The following is a 26,546-nucleotide window of genomic DNA, read 5'->3' as shown; positions in this document are numbered from 1 at the left end:
ATTCATTTGCCGATTTTGCTCTGCGAACCCTGAGATCAGTAAACAAAAGCAATTGAAACTGGCATTTCTGGAGGGGGTTTTTACGACTCTGCCCAAGAAAAGCTGAAACGCACGTACGGCGTCGCGCCGATCGCGACTACGGTCATTGGCTTCACCTGTGCTGCGGCTGCGTGCGAACGTCACGCTGGTGGTCTGCTTGGCTGGTCGACGGGCATGTGAGTGTCTCGACGGTACGGCGCACCCGTCACGCCCCTTATTTTGCTCTGATCGTTACAATCAAAAGCTCAGTGCACTTTTTGTAGCTATGGAGATTATTCCTGTCGACGGCTTGGCTGTCTTGCGCAGCGAGTTTCGAAAAGTTCTAGAACTCGGCAGGCCGCTGACCCTCTTGGGAGCCGCGTAGCATGCTACCGCCGTGTAAAGTGCTGTTGGATGCTTGATCGCAGTCTGTTCTGCGTTGTTCCGTTCTAGAAAAAAAAAAAAATAAAATGCCTGTAATCACGGAGGTGGCAAATGAAGACGTTCCCCTTCGACCGGGTCCGAAGGGAGACTGCCTCGACGAGGACTCGGCGGCCGGCAAAGACGACATCGAGGGGCCTTCGCCGATCCAGAGTCCGAAAGCGGACGGCGCCGGGGACGATGAAGACGACTCGTCGTTCGCGGACATGCCGCCCCTGGAGAGCTTTGAGGCCGACAAGGCCAGCAAACCCAAGAAAGAGAAGAAAATCGTCATTGAAGACGAAGAGCCCGAGAAAGAAGTCGACGAAGATGGTTGGCTTGACGTGCTCGGAAGCGGCGAACTCAAAAAAAGGGTGAGGTGTCCACATTTGTCGTCAGTGGCGTCCCACTTAAGTTTGGACCATTGCGACTTATGGTCGCTGTACTGTTGTATTCGTGGCAGCCCTTTAGGAAACACTGCGAAGAGTACTAGTGTTAACCTGTAGTGATAGATTTTGTCGTGCATTCTTTCGAGAAGCTTCGGCGAAAAAACTTGACCTGTGGCCATGATGTGTTCACTCTTGTGCATTTCTTGCTTTGATCAGCTCTGAAAACAAGCCTGTCTTAGCGGCTATTTTTAATTAGTTACGTGATTACATGGTTTCGTTCCCCTAACCATTCAGGTTTCTGTGAAAAAGTTCTGCTTTCCCACAGCAGAACTCTTGAAGTTGTGTTTGCGAAATTGTTCTCGGAACAGAAAAACAGAGCGCAGGCTAGGTTGAAGTGCTGATAACTCGGGTGCTGCCTATGTTAGCTGTTGTCCAGCAAGTTATCACACACTCGGAGATAATTGGCATTTCTTTCCTAGTGTTCTTGTGTTACCTTCTACTTCAGCATTAAAGTTATTTGCAACACACCCTTATGTCATTCTTGGGCTGCTTGTGATTACCTTGTGTCTGTAGCATAAAAACAGCGCTCTGCTGCAAACATCAGTGCATTTAGATGTTATGTTTACTTACCTGTCACAGTTACCTTCATCCCTTTTAGCACCCACTAAAGAAATTTGTTTTCGTGAACATAGGTACGTGGTACATAAGCAAAGCTACCTTCAGTGCTCTGTCCTCTGCGTATCATCATAGAAATTAGGGTGGTTTGTGACAACACCAGCAGCACATGGCATTGATCCAAAGTGCATATCCTTCAGATGTTTGATTTTGGCAGTAGCCAGAAGCCGAACTGTGCAAGGTCCAGGCTTTAGGGTGCAGTGCTCTGTAGGTGTGGTATTCATTCAGCAACATGCTGAGACTAGTTCACTGGTGGTGGCTCGGTATAGTCGGTGTTTTTCTTCAGTGCTCGAACCTGTTCATGCCTTTATCTCTATCACACTGCTGGGGGAGACAACATGAAGAGGTGGTATGTGCCTGCCAATTACAACATGCAAACTTTTATTTGAGTGTAGCATCTTGCAACTCCATCATTTAATGAAGAAGTGCAAACCTTGGACGCAAAACATATGGAACTCCTAGTGTATATCAATAGAACATGTTCACAAGTAGAACACGTTCACCATTATCTGGTGCCGTTAGGTGTATTCTGATAACGTAAAACTTCCAAGCATACAAAGGACGTCTCCCTCTAATTTCCCTTTATTGCTCATATCTTTTTCTTTTTTTATCACACCTCTGCCATTTCAGTGTACACTACTTTTGGTATTTGGAACTTAACGTTTTGAAATGTTTCCATGGCTTCTATCAGTGAAGGCATCCTCATGGAGATGATTCTCAATATTTGGACGCAGCACAAGTAGAAGCCAGCTGGTATTTTGTTGAACATCGGCAAGGATGGCGGCCAATTTGCAAAAGAGTGTTCTTGCTGCTTGATGCTATGCATCCTGCTTGTTCATTTTGTTAAGTTTGTGTGCCACTGTGCTTTGAAATTTGTCCATCGTGGCCTTTTAGGGGTTTCTCATGGCGACAAACCAGCAGCTAGCATTTTGCAAGCTTCTTTTCACAAAATGTTTACTGGGCTGCAGGTGATTAAGCCCGGTCAGGGCAAGAACTCGAGGCCGCAGAGGTCAAACTGGGTCGTGCTGAACTTGACGGGCACCCTGGACAATGGCACAGTCTTCGAGGAGCAGAAGGACTGGCGTATCATTTTGGGGGACATGGAAACTGTTTGCGGTGAGTGCTGCATGAACTGCCAGGGCAGTGTGTCATGCATGCCGTCCAGTCACATTAATTAGAATGATTTCTTGCTTCCATCTACTCCAGGTTAGTTTCAATGTTTCATGTCGTTGTAATGTGTTTCTGTTTGCTTTATGTAGCAGCTTCATCCATGTTCTTTCACAGTATTTATTCTAGTAGCTACAAAAGTAAGCATTGTCACTTTCACGTTAGGTTTTTGATTTATTGTCACCCATTGAAATTCTTCAGTTTCAGCTTCCCCTTTACAGCCTTACTTCCGTGCAGCATACATGGCTTTCTTTTTTGTGCTACTGCGTCTGTCAGTTAGGCATGACCCCTAAAGCTCTGCTCTAACTGGTGTACGAATGTCTGCAGTCACTGAACATACGGCATCTTTACCTACATCTATTGTTCTATATTTGTTTGTATGCTGTTGTTGTACTGTGGCTTTTCTGCTTTGAGACAGAACCAGAGGTAATATGGATTGCTGGTAAATATTAAATGACCTTTTTTTTTTTTTTGTGGCGGCTAGAAGCTAATTCATGATGGTCACATTTTGTAATAGGAAAAAATAACCATTAAAGGACGCAGGGTAGAGGCACAATCTTTTGTTGTCCACTGCCTCTGTCCTGTGTGTCTGCAGAATTCAAGATGTGTGTTCGAGGAAGATTGTCTCAGGACTGTTGGGTACCTTAGATAGCTAACCGCATCTGCTTCTCGCTCTTCAAAATTCTTGCCGATGCAATTGCTGCCATTCGGCTGAATTTTCCTGGACCCTGCTGATGGCTCTAAGAGTGCGACAACACACTGCTGATAGTAGTAGTACAGTAATGAGAGAATGACCAAGTATTTACAAGATGCACTGGTTGCAAGCTTGTTGTGCAACTCGTCCTGTATGCTTGCTTGTGTTGTGGCAGTCATTGCACTTGAGCTCAGGCACGCATTGTTTGCTGTGGTCTGCCTGCACAGGCTTGGACATTACACTCGCCCTCATGGAGAAAGGAGAGGTGGCTGAAATTGTCATACCTGCCAGGCTGGGCTATGGGGACAAGGGAAGGTAAGGCTTTTGCTTCTGGCTGACACATCAGGACTGTTGGAGACTGTGGGCACCTTTTTATTCTTTCAACGGCTACTGCAGGATTAGTTGTAGCAGGTCACTATGCACAAGACCTCATGCAGCTTCATTTGTTGTGGAGTACTGAGTGAAATATACAATAGATAAATAGAACTACAGATCACGTTAGCATATTTCTGCCTGACCTACTAAACAGTGCTGATTCCCCTCAAATAATTGAACACCGACTGCTTGATCATAACTTTTTTTATTTTCACAGGTTTGGCCTGTGTGTGTTATATTTGTGTTTACTTCAGTACTTAGAAAAGTATATGTTACTTTAACCAAAATTTCATGAGAAGAGCAGACATTTTAGTACCGACTCAGCACCTTCTTCAGGGTTGACTGGATGGAGTGAGAGAAGCACTTCTCACCTCTGATTCGCCGCCTGACCCTGCAGATCTCTGCTGAAATGTTCGCTTTTCATTTTAAAAATGCATTGGTTTTTGTGAACATGTTTGTTTCTTTGCCTCTCTTTCTGTGGCCTATTATAAAAGCCTTCAGTATTTCCTAAAAGGATAAATTAACGAATTGGAAAAACAGCGCAATCAAAGACGAGACACAAGAGAAGGACAAAACACCAGCGCTGACTAACAACCAAATGGTTTATTGCTACAGGCAAGGCAGCATATATATGAAATGCCATTTCATATATATGCTGCCTTGCCTGTAGCAATAAACCATTTGGTTGTTAGTCAGCGCTGGTGTTTTGTCCTTCTCTTGTGTCTCGTCTTTGATTGCGCTGTTTTTCCAATTCGTAAAACATGTACCAACCAGCCCGTATTTGCCCTCTTCTGAATAAATTAACGCTATGGCAAATCACTACAGTGGCTGGAGAACAGATGCATTCCACTTTTTTGGGCAAGGTCTCCATACTGGCATCTGAAAAGTGGCACTGTATTGAAATTCACTGACACAAGTGTAGTAAGGAACTGGTGACTTATTACACTTGGCCCTGGTGCTCTTTGGGTACATAAAAGTGAGCATACGAGTCCTGTGTTTTATTCTCCTTTTTTCTTCTGTTGTTTACTCACTCAACAAGCTGCATTTGAATAGCTGGGCAAAAATGAGAAATAAAAATTGGAGGGGACACTTGAGCTGCACCTTAAGTATATGACACTATAGCTAATAGGTTAATTTTCACATATGCAGAATTGGTCATCCTCTACTTAACATTTATAGATCCCTGGGAGTCCTTGTACCACTCCTGGCACAGTGGTGCAGCGGTTAAGCGATGCGTCACTGCCCTGCGATGGCAGATGCTGCCACCAGTGGGACTTGTTCGACCCAGGTTGCGCTCCCCAGCATCCTCTCATGACCAATCATTAATTTAACTGCCACCTGCCACGGTGGGCAGTTTGCTCACAATCCGGTGGGCAGGTTGTGATGACACCATCAGGTCACGTGACCAGCTGGCCCACCTACCTCCTACAGTTGCTTCTCAGGGGATTTTTCGGGGATTTTTCGCTCATGGTCAACAACGCCGACGCTGGGTTTTCTGCGACACGAGCTCCCTGACGTGATCGCGTTAAAACAACACTGATGAAGTAGTCTACACTTTCGGTCTTGTCTCTCTTGGTCATAAGCACTATGTGTTCTCCATTTGCTGTTCTACATGACCAGGTTTCTGTGACCTTATCAATTCCAGACTGATAGCTCATGATGGAAAACACATAGAGTACAAAAAGACGAAGACAGACACACAGGGATAGTGCTGCACTAAAAATGTAGCTTACCAGCATTGAAGTTCGGACCATTTGGTATCTTATGGTAGAGGAGCTTAAACCACAAAAGGACTTGGACAGAAGCACTACCACAGCACTACAGTTGTGTTTCAGGGCTGTGTTCTTTTCTGCTGCTGCCCTATTTCTTCACTGTGAGATAGTATTACATTACGAATTAACAACTAGCTGAGGTAGTTCTGCTGCGTCCTGTTTACGTGTGATACACTTTTTTGTTTCAGGGAACCGGACGTGCCACCGAAAGCGACGCTGCACTATCACGTGGAGCTCCTTGACACCTATCCTGCCAAGGAGGAGAGCGAACTGTCTTTCCAGGAGCGTCTGTCCATTGGGTGGGTATTTCTTTCTTCTTGGTTCATTATTTTGCTTTCCATAAACTTCCTAGATCTTTCTCAGGATGATGCTGCAGACTTGCGATATCAGCCATTGTTTTGTAGCATACAGTTGTGCTGTAAGATGCTGTGTTGTTGCTCTTTGTGGAGAAACAGGATTTATTTGTGGGACCCAAGGACACACAATGCCAGTCTCCTGTGCCTTTCTGCTGTCTGCAATTGTAGCAGTGTACACCCAGACGTAGCATCATCATAATTGTAATACAAGGATTCTTTGTGTCAGTGCAGCGGAGCAGAAAAAAATGGAATCTAGCTATTTATTAATTTCGATTTAATTATATTGTGAGGGATCACTTTTTCACATCTGTAGTAAGAAAGGAGGAAGAAACACAGTACGTATTTTGTTAGTAGCACCTCCCTCATTCGTATTAATCAAGCATTCATTGTTGCTGCAACAGTTTTAAGTAGGCTTGACTGCATCTAAAAAAATATAGACAGTGCAACATTTGGTGCAGGAGTTGGCAACCCTTTACAGCTGAGTGTGATGCTATGAAGCACTGACATAGATTTGTATCTGGCGGCGTCCTGGCTTTCCTCTGCCTTCGTTCAGTTAACATGGTAAGAAGTAAAAGGATAAGCAAGGATGAGATTATCACCTTCTGCTGCAAAGTAAAAAATTTTTAAAACCTCTTGGCCTCTGCAACAAGCATGCCTACATTTGGTAGCTATGTTTAGCTGTGCCGTTTTGGAAAATTCACAAGGCCATCCAGCTTGTTAGATCCTTTGTACCTGTCCACTTGATGTCTTAGTGAATTGAAGGTTTTGCAGCCTATGGATATATTGAATTCATATCTTACATTTTTTTAAGTTGAGGGGGAATGAGAGGCTCGTTATAAATATGAGAGAAGCCGACAGCCACAGAAACCAAGGAGCACAGGGGATTTTTTCTTAAATTAATTTATTTCTTTTTTTTTTGTGGTGTTGATCAAGTAAGACTATTACTGTCGCTTAAAGCTAATTAATTAGAAAAGCAGAAGAAAAAACAACCACATGCCGCCAGTGGGATCCGAACCCACGACCTCCGAGGTCGTGGGTTCGGATCCCACCGGCGGCATGTGGTTGTTTTTTCTTCTGCTTTTCTAGCCGCCGGTGGGATCCGAACCGGCGGCATTTGGTTGTTTTTTCTTCTGCTTTTCTAATTAATTAGCTTTAAGCGACAGTAATAGTCTTACTTGATCAACACCACAAAAAAAAAAAGAAATAAATAAATTTAAAAAAAATCCCCTGTGCTCCTTGGTTTCTGTGGCTGTTGGCTTCTCTCATTTTGTTAAGTTGTACAACAAACTTTTCTAATTCAGCACTCAGTCGATCAAGTAATTTTCAAGAGCAGTGGGGACATCCAAAGCTCATACTCTGTCACCAGTGACAGTAATCGCAACCCGTGTGTGCTTGGCAACTAGCGGTGCTTGCTGGCTCAGATGCTGTAAAGCAGTTGGGCTGGTGGAGTCGAAGGACCTGGGTGACCTTACTGTGTGCTTGGTTTTGCAGGGATGCAAAGCGAGAACGGGGAAACTTCTGGTACGGCCGAGGGGACTACTCAAATGCTGCCCACTGCTACAGGAGGTGAGGACAGAGTAACTTGAAAGCTCAACACAGCAGCCTGATAGTGGTGACAGAAAGGCATTTATAGTTACTCTTAACTTCCTTCGATGAAAACGAGTTGAGTAGTATATGTGGGAGTTTGTGTTTTGATATTACTGTAGTACTTTCTTCATTTACACAGCATATAATTGTGAGAAAAGAGTTAGACCAGCTGGGGGGGTGGATGGACAGTCAAGAGTTTTTATTTCTTTTATGGGGTTTCTAGCGCGGTTTGGACCCTGCACTCAGGGCCAGCGCCACTCCGCTAGCTCGACCACACCTGTGGCCGCAAAAAACACCACCACCGAGGAATAGCCCGCAGGCAAAACCATTTATTGGGATCTCCCAATTCTGACGGCCTCCCTTGATCACACGCAGGCAGCAACGGCAGGCAGCAGGCATGGGAAACAGGCACAGGAGAACAGTTCGGGTCACCTGGGCCGCCGCTGGTGTCGCTTCCGCTTTCTCTGACGTCTCGCTTTCAATTCTCTACTCTGCGTCCCGTGTGCATGGCTTGCCGAAACCGAGAGGGCGGGAAGGGAGGGGTGCTCATGTGATAACGCATAGACGCGGGCGCCTCCCCTCCGCTGCCGCGCCAAGGTCGGGCCGGCAGGGGAAGAGCCGCGGTAGGCCCCGAGAGAGAGAAGGGTGCATCTGGCGGGTGAGGGGCAACATCGCCACACTTTACATACCTCCATAGCCACTGTTCTTTGGCATCGGATTCTAATTTTGCTCACGGTGCCTATTTGAGATGAGCACTCTTAGGGATCGGAAGTGATACTGTATGATTTTTTCAGATTTTGTGCAACAAATTAATGATTTGTTTTAAAGATTGAATTGAAAGGCTTTTTCTATTTTATTTGCAATACTGTTCCTCGATGCAGACATTTTGAAGCAGGCTCTATATGAGTAGTTTAAAGTAGTCATTTATAGACATTCACCACTTTTGCTCAGATGGCCTGCTTGCACTTCGATAATGTGGGCTGCTAGAATTTTTTACTTACTGCGCTTCATTAAAAAAATCGCTTGGCTGTAGAGCACATCCGGTCACACCCACCAGCATGTCGCTTTGTAGCGGACGGGTCGTATGAATTTCTTGACCCCAGCAAGGAATGACCTGCTGCTTGCTGCTCCACCACAGCACAGGTAGGACTGGGAAAACCACATGACACACATATCACCGAGTAATGTTTGTTTGTAGGTGTGATCGCGCGCATTCAATTGCTTCGTGATTTTCAATCAGTGCATGGGATATCCAAAATTCATTGATTCACAGCACTGATCATAAGTAGACTGTTCCGAGTTTTTTTTATATTCAGGCTTCAGTGTACTAGAAATTAGTTAACTAGCGAAACAATTACATTTTTGTGTGTTTTCTGATATTCACTACTTCCATTTGTATATAACTGTGCTGCAAAAGCTGGCTTTACTCCTGAAATAACCTATATTTTAAAAAATTGTCAACAGGCTTCCCTGTTGACAGGCTTCCCATTCAGAATCATGCGGCATGCTTCATTACTTCAGATTACGATTTTCACCACAGCATTACCGCTATCAAGTCATCCATCGCTATCAGCCCACTAGCCCTTAGACGCAAAGTTTCTCGCTTATGTTTATTGCACAAATTATATCACAATTTTCCTAACCTACGCGAGTCCCTTCTAGTCCCTCCTGTGCGCACGTCATCCCGTTTATTCAACTCCATGAGCATCCAACGTTTACACGGATCAACTAATGCCTTTAACAAATCTTTTTTGCCAGCCGCTATTCAAGACTGGAATCGGCTTCCAGAATCGGTTGTCATTGAAAGCGATCCAGAAAGGTTTAATGAACGTCTGATGTGTTATCTTGCTGTATAAATGGTTTCATTTCCCTTTCGTGACTTTATTTCTCTTTACGCTTTTGTTGTGTGTTTTCTTGTTTGTTCTTTTTTTTAATTCTTTTTTTCCCCACCAATGTGAGTCATGATGAATGTACTACTCCCCCCCCTTATGTAATACCCCCTCCCAGGGGCCTTTAAGGGTCTAATAAATGATGATGATGATGATGATGAAACACGAACATAACAGCTTTGCTCTTCCTGCTTCACTGTTCTGCAAATTTCCTACTGTGCATTGTCATTGAATGTCCATTTCCTCACTTTTTCCATGTTTGTCTTCCTTTTCCTTTCTTTTTTGCAGGGCTTTAGATTTTCTCGATGACATGGGTCTGGTAAGTGTGCTGTTTTTATGCGAAGCATATTACTAGAGGTACACTACAGCCCTTCGCCGTGGTTACGCGCCGTGCACACCACGTGGTACAGTGACGTCATACCACGTGACACATGACGTCACAACAGAGGAAGACTGAGGTACACTACAGCCCTTCGCCGTGGTTACACGCCGTGCACACCATGTGGTACAGTGACGTCACACCACGTGACATACCACGTGACACATGACGTCACGACAGAGGAAGATAAGGGTCCACCTCGCGCCTTCGCTGTGGTTGCACGCCATGCAGACTACGTGGTACAGTGACGACACACCACGTGACATACCACGTGACACACGACGTCACGACAGATCGCCGTCACGTGCTGGGAGAGGGAGAACGATGCCATCGCCCAGACACCGGAATGTCCTCGAGCGGCATTCCCGCGCATTTCGAACGCGCGTTCACACTCGGTGTAGGTGAAACGCTCGCTCCACCGGGCAAGCAGACGCGGCTTCCGTGGCAATCCAGGCGCCCACCCAACGCGCGTCTTGGGGTTAGTCGGCGTTCCGCTGTAGCCATGCCGCTGTCTTCCCCCACGACGAAGGCTTCTAGTGGTTGTATTAAAATGACCAAGTATTCAACCAAGGAAAGCCATGTATTACCAAGCCTAGCCATCAATATGCTTCGCTTCTGACTAGGCTTAACCTTAGCTAAGCCTCAGCCATTTTTTGTTTTGCATCTTTACATGTTGTAGCTGCAAGTGCTGTAAATGTGTCTGTTTATAAGCGCTATACTAATTAAATGTGGGCAGGTTACTATGATTGTTATGTCTTTTTTGCAACATGGGCCTTTATTGCTTCCACTGAGAAGTCACGCCTTTTTTGTGATGACTGTGTCTTTTTTCTGTAATTGTAAACTAGATGTTGCATATTAGATTTAGGCATGTGTGAATGATTTGATTTTTTTTATCTGAAGCGAATTCGAAGCGCGTGTTTCAAATACTTTTTTGTTGGATTCATTTTTTATTTATTTGGCTGCTTAGCTTCAGGAACTGCTGCCATAGCCTACTTAATGATTTTTAAATGTAATTTTCCAGAATCTTTCTGAATCGCCTGCTGACCTGCAGTTGTTGCTGGACACTCGGTTAAAGGTCTACAACAACCTGACAGCAACCCAGATGAAGGTGCGTGATTTGGTGGGGATTGTTTGTGTAGTCACACAAATGCGCCGACCAGCAGCTAAGAGGATGTTCCATAATGACAGATGCAAAAACAACAGTGATTGTAATGCATTTCAATGTTCAGTGCTCTGCAGCTAATCGTGAAGCTTGTTCTAAGGGAACGTAAAACGCATCATCATTCCTGAATTTGACAAGCAGGAGACATACTGCGGCTTCCTGTTGCTACCACACATTTTTTTTCTCTGTGGGCTGTGCGAACAGTGTCATCTATTCAGTGATTCTCAAACGTTTTATTGAAAAAAGCAGTTTTGGGCAAAAGCCAATTACTGTAACTTACAGCAGGCTTTCTATAATTAAAACTCGGGTAATTTGTTCCTCTTGGGCACCTTCTTACTAACGTGGTGAAGCCATCCTTACATGAGCGCTGCCGCTTGCGAGGAGGCTCCACCACCATCATGTCGTTGAGCCCAAGGAAGGCCCGACTGTTTTGGAGTAGTTCTGCTTTGATACTATTCTTAGCAGTGGACATGCAGCGCAACATGACAGCATTGTGAAGAATCATCATTGCCACGCAGTTTTCACTCAAAGAAGACTGCCATTGTTTACTTTTTTATCAATTAAATTTTGCTTTTTTAAGTGTTTTTGTAGTGATTTGACCTACAGATAATCCAGACCTTTCTTTTCCACTCTCTTGAGGTCCCAAATATGGTGGTTTTACTCTATTCGGAGGCCAGTGCATTATTAACATTTCTTCAAGCACGCAGCCAGTTGGAGTAAGCCGGTTAAATAAATGTGTCAGTGGCCTCCACCCATGCTTTATGGTGTGCTTGTTTGCAGCAACATTTGCACAGCAAAAAGGTTCCAAAACACTTTTTGTATGCACAGGTATATTCATGAAGCAAACCATATTTAGTCTTGGGTCATATTAAAGGGCACTTCTGATAATTCAAACAAAAATCTCCGATCCTTTGAAGTTTGAAGTAATGAGTAGTCTAATGTACTTGTTGCTGTTGGATTGGTCAGTCAATGAGGTTCTTTTTTTTTTCATTTACTTCGCCCAGTATTCTTTTCGATGAGCATTGAGCATACATATTTGTCATTTATCTGTCATTTTACAGATGGAAGCCTATGAGGCCGCCCTAAAATCTGTTGACTTCGTTTTGAAGGTTCAGCCGAACAATGTCAAAGCACTGTATCGAAAAGGAAAGGTCAGTGCAGTATTTCAATCCTCCTGTCTCTTATTTGTTGGTCTTAACCTCTGCCAGTGTCCTAAATTTTTCACTGTTACTGGTCTCACATTCTGATGATCTTTATAACGCAAGACACATCAAGAAGTCAACAGAGGTCCTGGCAGCACACCCATGTCTCAGCACCAGCAAACGGATCACTGAGAATCAGATCATGAACAATATTTTACAGAAGTCCTTCTTTTTGTGAATAAGGACACAAAACTGTAATGGAACCTAAATTTCCTCTGAAAAATAGACTGGCACCTAAAATGTGCATGTTACCTGCAAAGTTATTTTTGTCAGTTCGTTATTTGCATTGATTCACAGCACTTTCATTTGCACTATAGCATGGACCAAGAATGTTTCCTTTATGTTCTGGATTTTGTAATTTGACTGCGCTGTTAGTAGTCATGAAGGAAAAAAATAACTGCCTGCAGTTTTCCAACATAATAAAAGCATTATTCATCTTCCCATGATTTAGAGTTGTTTTTATAGGGTGTCAATACGGTGAGCTCCCATAGAAGTGAAATCGGTTAAGGTGTATTCTCGGATAAAATGAACGATTTAAAAACATTCGGCTGCTTTCCCACAGGATTCAGTGTAAAAAATTAGTGCACTTAAAATGGAATTGTTTTGCGCTTCCTTCAGTTAAGCCAAACTTTCAGGGAGCGTCCATAAGTCTTAAGGACCCTGAGCATCTGTCTTGGCACTGTCAAAGAAAGGAAAGGAAATAAAAACTTTTCTACAAAAAATAAAACGCTGGCTTCCACGAGATAGCTTCCGCGCACGTTTGCGCAAAACTGCAGGGAAGTCTTGTAGGGTTCCTATCCATGGAGGGAAAGCCTTCTGACGAAGCCGCATCTTTGCGGGAAAGCCAGAGCTAGAAAGCAGGGCACATTCGCGCATACATGCTGCATCATCATCATCAGCCTGACTATGCCCACTGCAGGGCAAAGGCCTCTCCCATGTCCCTCCAGTTAACCCTGTCCTTCGCCAGTTGCACAGATATGGCGAGATATCGGCGCCGAATGTGCGTTGCCTGCGGCAAACAGAATGGTGCATGGGGCACTTGCTGGCAAGAGTTAACAACAGCCGTGCTGCAGAAGGTGCGAGAGAGATGCAGGGCTAACCAGTTGGACATCTTCAAAGCACCTGGAGCCTGATGAAAAAAAAAAATATATCACAAGTTACAGTTGCTGCGGAGGCGAGGAAAAGAGGTAGCAAAAACAGAAAAACTGACCAGTGCTGTTTTCAAGTAGGATGACATGAGGTTGCCCCTTGCCTTCATTCTTTAACACACTTAATGCGTAGCACAATAAATGCTCTGTTTGCAATTATCATCCTCCTGCAAAGCAGTTTAGTTCATTCTTTTCACGTAACATATATTTGGACGTGCCTAGCATGCTTGTATATCCTATTTGGAGCACTTCTGATATGACAAAAAAATTTCGTAGTCCCTTGATGTTCATCTTAATGGTTGATGCGGCAATTCAAACTATTTTTACTTTTTTGCATGAAATGTAGCCAAGCTTGGCACAGATATGTAACTTTCTATGTTGAATTCAGAACTGGGTTTTACTATAAACCAGCTAGTATAGCTGCCAAGTAATTACAATTATCACCTCAGAAAGTCATCCCCACAGTGTTAAATATTTAAAGACAAGCACGCTCTAGTTATTAATATCAGTAGGTTTATAAAGGCCTGTTAAATAAATGCAAATAAGATGTTAGTTCTTTATTTGAATGCCTTGTACTCATGGAAATAAAAGTTAAACTTCAGCATGCTTATATACATGAAAACATTTCTTGCAAAGGAAACTTTCAAAAACTATTGCATGCGTACATAGAAAAATCAAAGCTTTATTGCACTCCTCAGAGTCTCAGGATTCATGTGCAAAAATGAGGACCGTTCTACTATCATTTGTTATGAAATGCCAAAGGGATGACTGATAGCAATCGCAGAAGAAGTGAAAACCTCTGAGAAAATCAGCACTAAAATTTATTCGCTTGTTTGCCTTGTTTATTGCCTTGACATGCTTCAGGTTTGGTCAGAGGAACCTCACATTCCAAACCAATAGAAACTATGATCTCAGAGTTTTGATGGTTACACTTAATGGGGTTTTTGGTGGAATAGAACAAGGCACATATAATTCAGTAAAAAGGGAGTAATTACTCATTGACATCCACCCGAGCGCAGCCATACGGCTACAAAGGAAAGCTATACAGCTTTCTCAGAAACTTCCTAGTTAAGGAAAAATTCGTCCTGGTCCGAGGTTCGAACTCAGGACCACCGCTTTACCGGAGCAGTCGCTCTACCAACTGAGCTAACCGGGACGGCAAGCTTATGGTAGGGCGAGAGCGAAGTGATCATAACTCGAAGTGGGAATTTTGTTGGTCAAACATTTGACCAACAAAACTCCCACTTTGAGTTATTGATCAATTCGCTCTCGCCCTACCATAAGCTTGCTGTCCTGGTTAGCTCAGTTGGTAGAGCGACTGCTCCGGTAAAGCAATGGTCCAGGGTTCGAACCTCGGACCAGGACGAATTTTTCCTTAACTACGATGTTTCTGAGAAAGCTGTATAGCTTTCCTTTGTAGCCGTATGGCTGCGCTCGGGTGGATGTCAATGAGTAATTACTCCCTTATTACAAATCTACTCCACCTTGGGGGTTTCCTCTAAACATTTGACCAATAATGCAGTAAAAAATGTGCATGCAGTGGGTATGAAAGATAACAGAGGTGTGAGCAATACTGTAAAGTATAGTGGTGGTGAATTTGCAGTTGATTTGGAAATTTTGGATGTATGAGAAGGTTCAAATTAGAACGTGTGTTGAAGTGTTGTGGTAAGAAAATTTAACATGCACTTTGGGCTTACAGTAGATCCACAAGATAGGAAGGGATCTCCTGCATTTTTTCTGCTATATGGATCATCCTGCATAACCACACAACCCTAGCGCCTCACGATTGCCATAGTCTGAACTCACCCTGAGTGCGGTGTCCATTAACGACAAGAAGGTTGGCATATGGGCTTGCAGTTCAAGTGACAATAAAGCAGTTCGAAATCACCAACCGCCCCCACCACCGAAGTTATGTCATCCCTCAGACTTGTTGAGAATTTGCGGGGTCGCAGCGGAGCACCAGAGAGAGACGACCAGAGTGGCAGGCTTCTAGTTCCGGACTGCGTGTGCCGGGCGTGCGCTCCGAGCACGCGCTGTGGTTCTTTATTTTCTTCTGTCGCGGGAACGCCGATCTCAGCGCCTGCGCTTTATAGCGTCGCCGGGCGCTACAGACTCACTCTTACTGTCCACAGATCGTCACCAATTCTACTAATTAAAGGCTTTAATATCGACACGAAACCAACCACTACGCCCATTGGGTTTATTTCCACCTCAGCAGACATGTGTAGACTTAGTGTCTCAGAACTTCGATCTCATGCAAAACATGCAGTACAATAGTTACCATTACTCCTCTGCAGTGGCTCAGTCATAATGGTGCTCAACTGCTGACCTAAATGACGTGGGTGCCATCCCGGCTGTGGCGGGGAATGCTAGAAGCCCATGAACTGTGCAGTGCCAGTGCATGTTAACGAACCCCAGGTGGTCAAAATTATTCCGAGCCATTCTAGCTCGAGTCACTTTGGGTTGTTAAACCCCATAAACCAAATCATACCATACACAGGCAACAGACCCATTCTAATGATACACACTTAAGTTGCTGCAATACTTAGCAAGACTGCCTCATCTAATTAAATGTTTATCAAGACTACATCATCTAAAGACATGCACCACCACCTCATGTGTCTCTCCTATCAAACCATGCTAATACAACTGGAAATCGTATTTTAACAGTAACAGTCTAAGAATAATTCCTATTTCTTGACTGCCGCTTGATGAACTACTGCATAGCCCTTTCTTATACTTTTGTCCAGATACTTGCGAGCCAAGGCAATGTTTCTGAAGCAGTGTCTGTACTCAAGAAAGCCTTGAAGTTGGAGCCTGACACCAAAGTACGTTTTTTGGTTTCCTCCTGCCCCGTTCTCTTTTGGGTGTTGACAGTACTTCAGGCTTAGCTTGTGGACGTGGTGTGCCAAAACATGTCAGCTGTGGCTTCACAGAAACAAGACGCTACCTCTGTGACTGCAGCCGTCTTTGCAAAGCGTTGTACTGCAGCTTGAGTGCAGAAGTACTCAGCACTCTCTTGTTGGTCCGGTACTTTTATTCATTTCAAAATTCCTCGCTGTGTCCTGCAATGACAGCATTATGTGTCACTAAGAAAAATGGGGTTGGGGGGAGGGATGAGAAGCTTCCGAAGCAAAACCCATGATAGGCCTCAGCGTTAGTGCGCAGTTTATTTAAATAATTTTTGCGTGCTTCTTTTCCAACCCTTTGGGGGTTCCTGTGTGTCGTTGGAGAAGAAAAGCACTTTCCTAGTTTTACTTCGCCTCCTTAGATGTGCCCGACACTCGCCCTGCGATCTTGTCTTGTGTTCTCCTTGGTGCACAGATAATTCAGCAGGAGCTGTCTCGGCTCATGGTGCGCAAGGAGAAAGAGGACCGTGCCGAGAAGGCTATGTACAAGCGTATGTTTGGCGGTGGCGGCAGCAGTGGCACCGACGGCAACGCGACGGGCAAAGGATCACGCTTTGGCAAGGTACCTTAATCTTCATCAAGGGCACACATGCAGAGCTCTCGTGCATGGCTGCTGTGACAACTTAGTTTCAATGGAGTCATAAAAGAAAAAGTTAACTATATCTGCAAAGGACACAAATTTAGCTTGAAGAAAAATGCCCTATGCACCTAATTGTCTAGGTTAGGCATATGCACAAAGTAGTAGTTTGAAGTCGATGGTCAGAGTTCCACCTTTGAAAACATTCTTTCTTAGTGCTACTTTCAAGTTCCTCGCAATCCCAAGGAAGGCAGGTGCTGCATTAATTGTCGTGCGGAACGTTTGCTCTGGATTTAGTAAAGCTATCACCACTTCTTTTCCCTGTGATTTGATGAAAATGTCTAAACCTTTTTTGTGTGTGTATGTGTGTGTGTTTTTGTGGGTTTTCTTTTTTTTTTTTTTGCTGGGCATTCAAAGCATCTTCAACTTGGTATTTTCTTTGTGCCCTATGAACAGGTTTCAATGCTTTTCAATGAGTAACACCAAAATGTTTGCTGGGATTAATGGTTACAGCTTCATGCTGGGACGGTTCCATTTATTAGGCTCCTTTGAGAATATGACTGGCATATAGCGTAGTTAGGCAGAAGTGCTCTTGTGATTTTTCTTTTTTGTATCTGTCAAAACCAAGCAGTGCTTGCCCAATACAAAATTGATTAGCATTACTTGTGATTGAGCAGAGCTCATTAATTTGATCATATACACATTTTAATAGGTCTCTGCTTGAAGTGTACCAGAAAAGTAGTTCACTTCAAGGCTAGTTTTTGATATCATGCATTGTCTGTTCATTTGTTGGTGCAGCCTGTGAATGCACGTGTTTCAGAAACATGCTATGCATTGCCAGAGGTCACCATGCAGGCTACCTTGCAGGTTGTTGTATCTTCAGAATCAGAAGCAGAATTTTTTTTATTAGTCATTCAGTTGATGAGTACAGAATGATATGCAAAAGGAACTCCCATAGTCGACAACTGAAAGGGGACCTCCCTGCAGGGCACTTGGCAATGTACACTTGTCAGCAATGGTGTCTAATGGGGTGCAGAGCCAAAGAAACCCAATTTTCTGCACCCTAATCGCACAGCATGGTTGCATGTGACATGCAAGCTTGAACAACTTGCCCAGTGCCTTAGAAAAGTCACATGTGTATTTGTTGGTGCCTGCTTGTCTTGCCTGCTGCCGCCATTTTTCCCATCTTGTGTGTAGCACCAGCACGGCCATACTATAGTCGTTCCAGCTTGCATACATTGCACTCTCCTTACACTTATGAGGCGTTTGATCTAGTACTTGTTATAGGACTTTGGTCTGCTAAACTGACCACCTGGAAAGATGGGGTTGGCTGTGATTCAGTTTGGCTTCGTTGTTTCTACTTTGGTGTGAGGAAACCCACTAGCATTGCGGCACTTATTTTCGTTTTTTGTGCGCTCAGTGTCCTATGGGTTTAACCAAGTTGGGCCTAATCTCCCAGGACTGTAAGCTTCTGGGGGCTTAGTTCATGTATTACTTCCATGTGAGAACTTTCTTCGCTTTTTATTTGCCTCTTTGCACCTGTATTGAGGATTTGCTCAGAGCCTTTTAAAGAGTAAAGGAAGTATGTTCGCTTCAGCAGTAATTTTAACTGGAAGTTCAGTGAAGCTAAACATGTGAAGTACTATCGCAAATATGGTTCACATATGTAGTCACACCTGTAGTTACTACGCAGCTGCCTCAGTGGTACAGTGGTTATGGTGCTTGGCCGCTGACCCAAAAGACTTGAGTTCAATCCTGGCAACGGCGGTTTCATCTTGATGGAGGCAAAATGTTAGAGGCCCGTGTACTGTGTGATGTCAGTGCATGTTAAATAACCTCAAGTGGTTAATATTATCTGGAGCCCTGCACTACGGCGTCCTTCATAGCCTGAATCACTTTGGGACGTTGAAGTCCATAAACCAAACCAAGCAAATGTCACCCATATAGTTCTAAGCGTCAAATAAGGCTAGCACATGTATAGCTCCTGGCATTGTGTTAGACAACCAAGATGCTTTGAGGGAATCAGCACAAATAAAAATGGATTAAAAGCAAGTTTAGTGCTTGCAATTACTGTTTAGTTTTCGGGTTGATCTCTCTATATCCATGCAACTTTTTCTCCAAGGAAAGTGAAAAGAAGGTAATTCGGCGTGCATATTATTTCTATGAGAGGTATTCACCGAGGCCACACTACCAGATGGCGACAGCGTCATCGCGGCTAATGCGTCATGTTGGCGGTCATTTCACGCCAGCTCACATAGTATCAAGTATGCCATGAGGTACCCGGCCCATATTCTTAGTGATCCGTAACATCTTCGCGCATTGTTAAATGCTTCAGTGTCCAGTTTTCTTTGTGGAATGCTTTGTGTGCATGAAGTTTGTAGCAGAATTATTCTGTGCTGTGATATAACCAAACTGCCTGTTCAGTTTTTCAGTTAGGCAGCCATTGTATGCCACAACTTGGCAGCATAGATGGTCAGCTGCACCGCACACAATAATGTACACGACTTGCAGCTTTTAATATCAGTTGACAACTGTCTGCTACTCATGTAGGACACATCATGGACAAACAGCACATCATTTTACCCAAATTCCAAAACTGGTGCGCCGCAGAAACTCTATTTCCAGCGGCTTTAGTGCACGAACTGCTGAAGCTTCACAGACGGTGTCTCAGCAGAAAGGCAAGGCGTAAAGGCTGCCTTATTTATGCGACAGAACATGCGCTCTCAGCACTAATCACAGACCCAACAAGACTTTTTTGCAGTTTTGATTGTAGCAACGTAACACTGCTCTGTCTGCTCTTACAGCAGATAGAAATGACAAGTTAAGCTAGCTAAACAAACAGACACATCAACTCGCTTCTCCAAGAATGAAGAACGGCATTTCGGCTGTCAGCACCCTCAGCACGGCTCTTGGGCTCACCTGCTTGTCAAGCAGTTGCATCATCTAACTTAAGCCGTGTACAAGGCGGGCCTCGATATCAGTGAATGCAACGGGCAGCAGCAGTATGTCTCACACCATGCTGGCATCTCTGCATTCCTATGAGCCGACGTTTTCACAAAGTGGAACCTTTCTATTTCACACGGTTTTACTGCTCGGACAGAAATTCTCTGCGACGAGACGTGGAACACACTCGCATATCATAGATCACCAGCGAGTTAAGTGCTGCGGCGGCTAGCTGCTGCGCTCATGACCGCCAACATGGCGAATGCCGCGCCGGCCACTAGTAGTGCCCCTTACGGTTGAGGTCATGTGAATACCTCCTGTATCTTTTCAAAAGCTTATCCGGGCCAGTTGATAGGCAGTGCTTTGTCAGCTTGTTAGATGATTATGTGAATTAAAAACAGAGGTCTGTTACACTTAATATGAATGGCACTTTCATTCCAGTAGTTGCAAATAGCATGAATCTTATGTTCTGGCATTTGAGAAACTAGCTTGAAGTGCATACTCTGGCATTCCATGTTTCATTGTATTCCTCAGAAAGTCTGGACAAAGGTCTAACTCCACTGGCCGTGTGAAATTCTTAAGGCATGCAGTCCCCATGCCTAGCAGTGCCACTAAAAAAAAAACTAAGAGGCACATATTTCACTTCATGCAGATCCGTAACTGGGCACTGGCTGCTGGAGGTGTGGCAGCGGCAGTCGCAGCAATTGGCATCGCCGCCTATCGCCACCTGGGCACCGTATGACAGCCACCTTCGTGCGGCACGAAATAACCCGCACGTGAAATACTTTCCCAAGCAAAGTGCGCGTCTACCAGGCAGCTTTGTGGGCGGCAGCGCTACAAGGAAGAGAAAAAAAAAAGACTTGAGAAATGGCTGCGTTACCCCCACGTTCCCTATCCCTCATCTCAACCTGGCTCGTGATGAGCAGTGGTGCTCATGGTGTGATTACTGCTCCTGCTTCCAGGCCTCTTTTTTTTTTTCCTTTGTGGTTTTTCTGCAGTGTCTTGCTTCTTTCAATTGCAGTCAGGTATTTGGGACCCAAATAGCTCTCACTTTTTGTTTACTTCTTTTTTTTCTTTTTTTCGCAAGTGTGTTATGCAGCACCTTCATGAAGTGCCTCGCTGTGCCTGAAATTTTCATTCCACAACCTTGTTACTTGGCTGTTGTTCCAGAACAAACGAAGCTGTTAGCCCATACTGCACGTAGTGAGTTTATAATGACACCCAATCATGCAAGCATCATTTTTATGCATCAGTGAGACTTTTTTTCTTTCCTTGTTTTTCTGTTTCTTTTCAGGATAACTATATATGTGACCTTAGTGAAGCCAGAAGGCTTTAGGTTTGTTGTTGCTGATATAAACTCTGTAATAAATGTTTAACTTCATCAAGCCACACTGCTTTTGTTCTGCACGTGAATCCCACAACAGCTGCATGCAAACCTTGGGACAAAGCATGTGAGGTGGTGTAATGTTGTTTAGGCTTTGTTGAAAACTATGGTTTGCACCGTGAGGGATGTGTGGCTGTGGTGTTGTGCACCTATATTGTGGCCGCAAACTGGTTGGGTTGGCTCTGCCTTTACTTCTTGGCTTTTGGAACAGTTCCAAGGGTAGCTCTTACCAACTCATTAACAGCAAATGCTCGGAGGTGGTGCGCATTGTCTCAAGCCAGTATCTTTTTTTGTCTCCTCATAAAAGCCAAATTCACAATTCTTGGTCAGCAGTTTTTGGAATTCTAGCGAATCTCTTGTGTTTATGCCGTGTGAAACGTATCCAAAACTTCCTCTTTCGATTGCTGTTCTTTCTGTAAAGGTACAGCATTATTTTATACCAGCATGTAAGCTGGCTGCCAAAGCATGTTCAATGCTTGAGTATTTTTAATGCCGTCTTGTATTATAGTGTTGAAACACATAAGAGCCAAAATTTTTGACATTTTTCAACCTCACTGTAGCTTTGCTGAAGGCCAAATTTTGGGCTTGTGGCATGCATGGATGTAGAGCTGGCAGGCATAAGTGTTGACCTATTAGTGGGAGCTGCCAGAGATTTCTTCCTGCTTGGTGGCATCGAGTTGCTTGTACTAGGTGTGATAATGGCCAGACTTTTTTTTTGTGCTTCTATTAGGATTGCGTGTAAAAAGCTATGAATGAGCACTACGACGATGCTATGTGCCAGTGTTTTACATGATGTGCGTCCAAAATGTGGTCATGCATATTTTGTAGTTTGAGGGCTCACTGTGAAGCCAACTTGCATAAAATAAACTGCGGGTAGCAGGGTTAAAATAGTAAAACTGAAAAGCAAGCTTAGGCTAATAATTTTGGGCTGGTAAGCTGGAGCCAATAAACATGAACCAGCAAACATCATGTTTTGCACCATGTACGCTTGGCCTGCAGAGCTCTTAGCTTTCATAGCGTATAAATTTTACTGAGAAGCATTGAACAAGCACCACCATTCTTATTTTTTTGCATTTTGTGTAGGATAGGGTTAATTGGTGAGACATGAGAGAAAGAAACCATTGCCCTGCAGTGGGCATAGTCAGGCTGAAGATGATGATGATCATTATTTTGTACCTCACTTCTAGCCACATAGTTTGACATGCTTGTGAGCCTTTTTTAAGCATTCTTGTCTGCCCTTCTAGGACACTTTAACATCCTTTTGTACTATGGCTGCACAAACATTTCTTTCTTCTTTTTGTTCCCCACCAAACAATAGCAGGCAGGTAGGTTGAGTTATATTTCTGTCCACATGCAGCTAAGTAAGTGTTTGGGATGTGTGCCTGTACATTTGAACAAATAAACTCTCCCAACATCACATGTTACTTCTGATGCACCTTTTGTGCGGGTAAGCATTCCGTCTTTACCGTTTTTGTGCTGACTATTACTGTACTACATCTTGTACAGTCAGGAAATGAGTTTAGTGTTGAACTTTCTTGTTACATCACTGTTGCCGTCAAGATTTACGTGATGGCTGCTCTTCGCTTAGTTTCGATGTTGGACAATAAATGCTGGGACAATGCACCGCAAATATTTCTGAAGTGGTGTGTTGAGAATACATTTGCCTGAAGCTGTTTTGAATAAAATGTTTCAAGCCCTGACCTTACACACTGTGATCTCTTTCTAGTCCTTGAGTGGAAAGGAACAAGTGTAGTGATCTATTGGTGCTTAGATTCCAATTTGCTGGGCGTTTCAGCAGTGGCTGAGATGTTTCTAGTGTCCTCAAGATTGCAAGTCCGTTGTTAGACCTGGATCATAGCAATCTATGAAAGGGAAACAAAAATTGGCTGGAGGTTGAGCATCGCTAAGCACGAAATATTGTGCGAAAGCGCCGTTTTTTGCAGGGGGACGCCACTGCCGCGTACCTGAAAGTGCAAGGTGTCCACTGACCCAGGCCAGTTATGCAGGTCAACTTGTTCGTCATACCAATTTACCCAATGTAGGCCAGTGGCGTATGTTCCAATCATGGAGGAAGGAAAACTAGTTCTTTCCTTCCTCCATGGTTCCAATGTTGTCAATGCCAACACGTAGAGCTCTAGCGTCATGATTCTGCCATAACTCTGTCCACACCTCTCTGTCACTTCCGCCACATATCTCAAAGCGCTAATATTAGTTTGATAGTAGTATTACGGCGGAAGCCTTTAATGTCTCATCGTAAGCAGGAGTTGTCGACAGAAATGTCACGCTTTTCAATTGGTCGAAACGATCGTGACGTCACACTGCGCGAATTTCAAACGGGGCCAATTGTACTCTGGCTAGTAACCATTCTCACCAAATTATTCCGAATTGATATGGGTCCCAGCCCATTCGGGGAATCCGGGGAACGAGGCAGTCCACAATAAAGCCCGAGGTTTCGTCGACCGGGCAGTGGATGAGTCTGGTTCCCTGAATTTCACAAAGGACTCCATGATCACATATCATGATCTTACTGATCATTTTAAACTAGAGAGGAGAATTTTCCTCCCTCCGGACAAAAGCCTGACTAAAGAACAAGAGGTTACGTGGCGTCGTCTACAGACGAGATCGATACGCACCCCATCACTCCTCGCGCACATTTATCCAGATCTTTACAACCCAAACTGTAAACACTGTGGCCAACGAGCCACCTATGATCACATCCTGCGGGACTGCAAAATAGAGCCACCTCCGGGTGATCTAGTTACTGCTCCTTCTCTCGAGCGGTGGGAGACCGTGCTGGCTAGCTCTGACCCCAGAACGCAAGTTTTGGCGTTGGAGTGGGCTGAAACCCACGAAACACAAAAAGCGCTACTAGACGTCTAAAAAAAGTCTTGGAAAAAAAAGCGTGACATCTAAAAGAAGTTTCAGCTAAGCAGTTTTTTAGACTTAGACGTTTACTAGCCCTCTATTAGCTCTGCTAACGCTACGCTTGTATACGGCTAGAAAACTTCTGAGGTAGAACTTTTTTAGAATTTTTTTAGACGTTCCTTTTTTTTTCCCGAAATGGGTGCCTGGATTATTTTACGCATTTCAAGACTGATTTTAGTGCTGCCTTTAAACCCTCTAAAGCTTTAAAAATGTTATAGTTCATTTTTCTGGTATACACCAGTCAAAAAAAGAACTCAACGCTGATTTGCAATGACCCGAACAATGAGTCCACATTACAAGGGATGTATGGCTGTAGTAATGAGGCATAAATGCATGGGCTAGCACACTTTTCAGTCACTGTGTTACTTTTTATTGAATCCAGTGCATACACCCACACAAAGAAAAGGATCAGGAAATTAATGTTAGAAGCCACGGAGGAGGTAGCTTCACTTGTTTGGCTGACGTTACAACGGTAAGAACTTGGATGGCAGGAAAGTGTCGAGCAGCAACCAATTATTAAATCAAAAATTCATTCGGCCCCGGCCTTGTTCACAACGGATGCGTTGATGAGCAAGTTGCTGTGATGTGGATCGCACTGAAGAGCTCGCTAGGTGTTCCAAAAATCGCTTTTTTTGCAAGGAGGATGCCAACTAGACGGTAACAAGGGGAAGTCAAATCCAGCTCTGTTCAGCAGCCTGCAGAAGTGAAAAATATTAGAGTAACCAAAAGCACAGTCAGTCAGGTGCATGTAGAATGGCCAATGAGGAGTCGGAAGCAAATAAGACCAGGAAATGGCAAGGAGTGACAGCACAGGCAATAAAATAAGCTAATTAAAAACATAGATGCATATGATGTCACTGCAAGCGGCATTTCAGCAGAGTGCTACGGCTCACCATAAACTCAAGAAATCAATCACTGTGGAGGCCTTTAACAGAAGCAAAATCCAAACAGTGTGCATGAACACTGAAAGCCAAGCAGTCAATAGCAAGTGCACTGCCTTACTGTGATGCATACTGTACTCATAGGACCTCCTAAGCTGCATCTTGCAAACAGGCTTTCTCTTACCTGCAAGATGTGGCTGAATCAAAAGTGGTTGATGTTTGACATCTTGCACCGTCGCATGAAAACATAGCAGAGATGCTGCTGTCCTGGTAATGCCTGCATCACTTCAGTATTCACCAGAGATGTGTTAAATCTTGGACCTTGACTTGACAGCCACACAGGGCACATCTGAAAGATAAGACAAATAAAAGTGCGTGTGTATAAGGTTCCTAACACTGCATTGCCAAAGAAGCCCTTTCTAATCTGCACGATGAAACTCAAACAATGGGCAAGAGATTACTTACACCACTGCACAAGAAGCGTTAGTCCAGATTCCCACCTCAGAACTGAAACAATCTCCAGGCCAAGTCGTCTGAACAACCAAGTACAGGGTCAATCACACTTAGAGGGAACACGGCTCCGCGTGACCACGTACCTGCCGAGTGCCATTGCATCTAACCCGTCCATGAACCAATGCAAAGTGGCGCACGAGAAGAGGGACCTCGGCGTGGTGTTTAGTGTCAGATGCTCCTTTGCACGGGTTTGCTACTGGCTCGGTCGCAATAGTGGTCCGCGTGTGTGCAGCCTTGGGGAGCCGTGTTCCCTATAAGTGTGATTGACCCTGTACAAGGTGCTGCTATTAATTTGCATGAAACTAGACCAGGTCCTTGCTCCTCCGGCCAACAGTTGGAGTTCTAAAGGACAAACAAATAATGGGGCTTGTGGAATGAACATTAGCAAAGAGCCTAGACCTATACAAGAAATCATGAAGCAAAAGAAGGTGTCAGCTGCAAAGCGTGCTTACCAAAACTTGAGAAGTTGAGCAGGCAAGGAGGTCCTCTGAAAACCACTGTTGAACAGCCTGTACCCAAAACGAAATGTACACAGTGAAGTAGGGACAACGCCAGCTGTGCACGGTGCAATGGTTTTCCAAAAAATAAAAGCTGCCATGCCTGCAAAGAGCCGTAGTACTTCACTGCACTGTCAAACAGCCTGCACACATACAGAGCAGCACCACTGAGTAAACTACCTTTGTGCCGGGGCTCTCAATCGCAATGAAATAAAAGCTTGACGCAGTTAAGATAACCAAAGCCTTTTTAACGCGAGTTTCACTGACGGCAATCACAGCAAGGAGAATTGGAGCGCACAGGTGGCCAGACGAGAGTCCTTGGCAAGAATAAAACCCTGCCAGAATGCAATAGAGCACAGACTTTAATCAATGTGTAGGAAAAAATTCGCGCCTTATCAACGTACGCTTAAACAAAGCTGGTTGGTTTGAAGCTTTGTCACGTTCACCTTGTCATCGCCTTGGTAAAGAAAGCAACTCGCATGCGAGAGCAGCCTAGCTGTATGCACTTAACAAAAGCTCAAATGCATGCAAATGCCCTGTTTTAATACATTCAACGTTGCACTTTGGTATGTAAAACACTGGCTGATACTGTTTTGTGATTTGTAAACCAAAGGTTCAATCAGGCGCGTTAGTGGCTTAGCCGGCAAAGCCGACGCTTTCACCACAGAAGAGAAATGGAAGGTT

At 44.2% G+C, this 26,546-nt stretch overlaps 1 protein-coding gene and 1 long non-coding RNA gene across 6 annotated transcripts; one reads left to right on the top strand and one right to left on the bottom strand.

The window, feature by feature from the left end:
• Window position 1: 1 nt before the first annotated feature.
• Window positions 2–22,746, top strand: LOC149365048 (peptidyl-prolyl cis-trans isomerase FKBP8-like). 2 transcript variants are annotated; one of them, XM_089575124.1, is made up of 12 exons: window positions 27–215; window positions 472–812; window positions 2,471–2,618; window positions 3,591–3,678; window positions 5,699–5,809; window positions 7,358–7,432; window positions 9,631–9,661; window positions 10,743–10,829; window positions 11,945–12,034; window positions 15,984–16,061; window positions 16,558–16,704; window positions 20,315–22,746. In XM_089575124.1, exons 2-12 carry the CDS (start codon window positions 489–491, stop codon window positions 20,402–20,404), a joined length of 1,269 nt encoding a protein of 422 aa, XP_089431250.1. In that variant the 5' UTR covers window positions 27–215; window positions 472–488; the 3' UTR covers window positions 20,405–22,746. The 2 variants fall into 2 exon arrangements, with proteins under 2 accessions (XP_089431251.1, XP_089431250.1); XM_089575125.1 differs by lacking the exons at window positions 9,631–9,661; window positions 10,743–10,829; window positions 11,945–12,034; ... (1 more) ...; window positions 16,558–16,704; window positions 20,315–22,746 and adding an exon at window positions 7,829–9,603 and having other exon boundaries at window positions 2–812.
• A 1,833-nt stretch (window positions 22,747–24,579) lies between these two features.
• Window positions 24,580–26,546, bottom strand: LOC149365047 (uncharacterized). Of its 4 annotated transcripts, XR_016289250.1 has the most exons (5): window positions 25,818–26,546; window positions 25,449–25,707; window positions 25,318–25,385; window positions 25,037–25,201; window positions 24,580–24,666 (listed from the first exon to the last, which is right to left on the bottom strand). It is a non-coding gene; the product is annotated as an uncharacterized LOC149365047 (long non-coding RNA). The 4 variants fall into 4 exon arrangements; XR_016289249.1 differs by having other exon boundaries at window positions 25,318–25,707; XR_016289248.1 differs by having other exon boundaries at window positions 25,037–25,385.

Source organism: Amblyomma mixtum, chromosome 2 (genome assembly GCF_055824585.1).
Source record: "Amblyomma mixtum isolate Tamu chromosome 2, ASM5582458v1, whole genome shotgun sequence".
NCBI classification, from domain to species: domain Eukaryota; kingdom Metazoa; phylum Arthropoda; class Arachnida; order Ixodida; family Ixodidae; genus Amblyomma; species Amblyomma mixtum.
Note: the sequence above shows the minus strand (reverse complement) of the source record. Positions and strands in the feature narration are given on the sequence as shown.